We start from the raw sequence: 1,728 nt of genomic DNA on the forward strand, positions 1-1,728 counted from the left end.
CCTCATATACCTCAAAACACCACTATAGCCATTATCAGTATCACAACAATAATATTTATTACCATAAGACAAGTCTAACAACCATGTAGAATAGATGAACCAATCAATCACATATCCCATGGAAGTAAATTATGATAAACTCTAAACTCAAAATTTCAAAATAAAAATAGCCATACCTGAAGTCGCGAATAAGTGGGGATATCAGATTTTCATATCTTCCTCGACCTCCCAAGTAGCCTCCTCGACATCATGATTATGCCATAACATTTTGACTGAAGCTATGTCCTTAGTCCTCAACCTATGGACTTGCCTATCAAGAATCTCAACCGGTTCTTCGTCATAAGTTAAACCGTCATTTATTTCTACTACCTCCGGTGAGATGATGTGAGCAGGGTCGGGCACATACCCCTGTAGAATCGATACATGAAAAACAGGATGAACCAAAGTCATTGATGCAGGTAACTCCAGCTTATAGGCTACTTCACCAATCCTTTTCAAGATTCGATATGGACCAATGAATCTAGGACTTAGCTTGCCCTTCTTCCCAAATCTCATAACGCCCTTCATTGGCGTTACCTTTAAGAACACTTGATCACCCTCTTTAAACTCCAACTTACATCAATGTACATTTGTATAACTTTTTTGCCAACTCTGAACGGTCTTAAGCCGTTGTTGAATCAAAGTCACCTTCTCTAAGGCATCATGTACAAGATCGGGACCAAGTAGTCATACCTCAGTCGGCTCAAACCATCCAATAGGTGATCTACAATGTCGTCCGTACAAAGCCTCACATGGAGCCATTTGGATACTAGCTTGATAGCTATTATTGTAGGCAAATTCAATCAGAGGTAAGTGTTGATCCCAATTTCCACCAAAATCAAGGACACAAGCCCGCAACATATCCTCAAGCATCTGAATAGTCATCTCATCCTGGCCGTCAGTTTGTGGATGAAAAGCGGTACTCAAATTGACACTTGTACCCAATCCTTCTTGAAAGGACTGCAAAAAATGAGCAATAAACTGGGGCCCTCTATCAGATATAACGAAAACTAGAATACCGTGAAGTCTAACAATTTCTTTCAAATACAACTTAGCATACTGTGGTGCTGTGTCAGTCATCTTTACCGGTAAGAAATGCGCTGACTTTGTAAGTCGGTCGACAATCACCCAAATAGAGTCATGCTTTAAGCGAGTGCGAGGCAAACCCACAACAAAGTTCATATTAATTATTTTCCACTTTCAAAGTGGAATCTCAATATTCTGAGCCAACCCACCAGGTCGTTGATGCTCAGCTTTTACTTGCAGACAATTTAAACATCTAGCCACAAAGTCTGAAACATTTTCCTTCATTTGATTCTACCAATAGATCTCCCTCAAGTCCTTGTACATTTTTGTGGACCCTGGATGTATAGAATATCTCGAGTTGTGTGCCTCAGCCATAATTTCATTACGAATTCCATCAACATCTGGCACGCACAAACGACTGTTCATCTTCAACACCTCATCCTCATCAAGAGAAAATGCAAGGATATCTTTAGATTGTACACCATTTCGAATATTTATCAAATTTGGATCTTCAAATTGATTAGCCATGACATGCTTAATAAGAGAGGAACATGCTATGGCACAAGTGGCAATGTCTTTATCTATCGGTAAATGTGCCAAAGTACCTCTTGACTTTCGGCTTAGTGCATTGTCTACCACATTCGCCTTCCCCGGATGATAATG

At 39.9% G+C, this 1,728-nt stretch overlaps 1 protein-coding gene across 1 annotated transcript; it reads right to left on the reverse strand.

The window, feature by feature from the left end:
• Positions 1–201: 201 nt before the first annotated feature.
• On the reverse strand, positions 202–1,119 carry LOC142173570 (uncharacterized). The gene is made up of 2 exons (XM_075239188.1): positions 886–1,119; positions 202–612 (listed from the first exon to the last, which is right to left on the reverse strand). The coding sequence occupies exons 1-2, from the start codon at positions 1,117–1,119 to the stop codon at positions 202–204; spliced, it is 645 nt and encodes a 214-aa protein (XP_075095289.1).
• Between the last annotated feature and the right edge of the window lie 609 nt (positions 1,120–1,728).

This window comes from Nicotiana tabacum, chromosome 19 (genome assembly GCF_000715075.1).
Source record: "Nicotiana tabacum cultivar K326 chromosome 19, ASM71507v2, whole genome shotgun sequence".
Lineage (NCBI taxonomy): Eukaryota > Viridiplantae > Streptophyta > Magnoliopsida > Solanales > Solanaceae > Nicotiana > Nicotiana tabacum.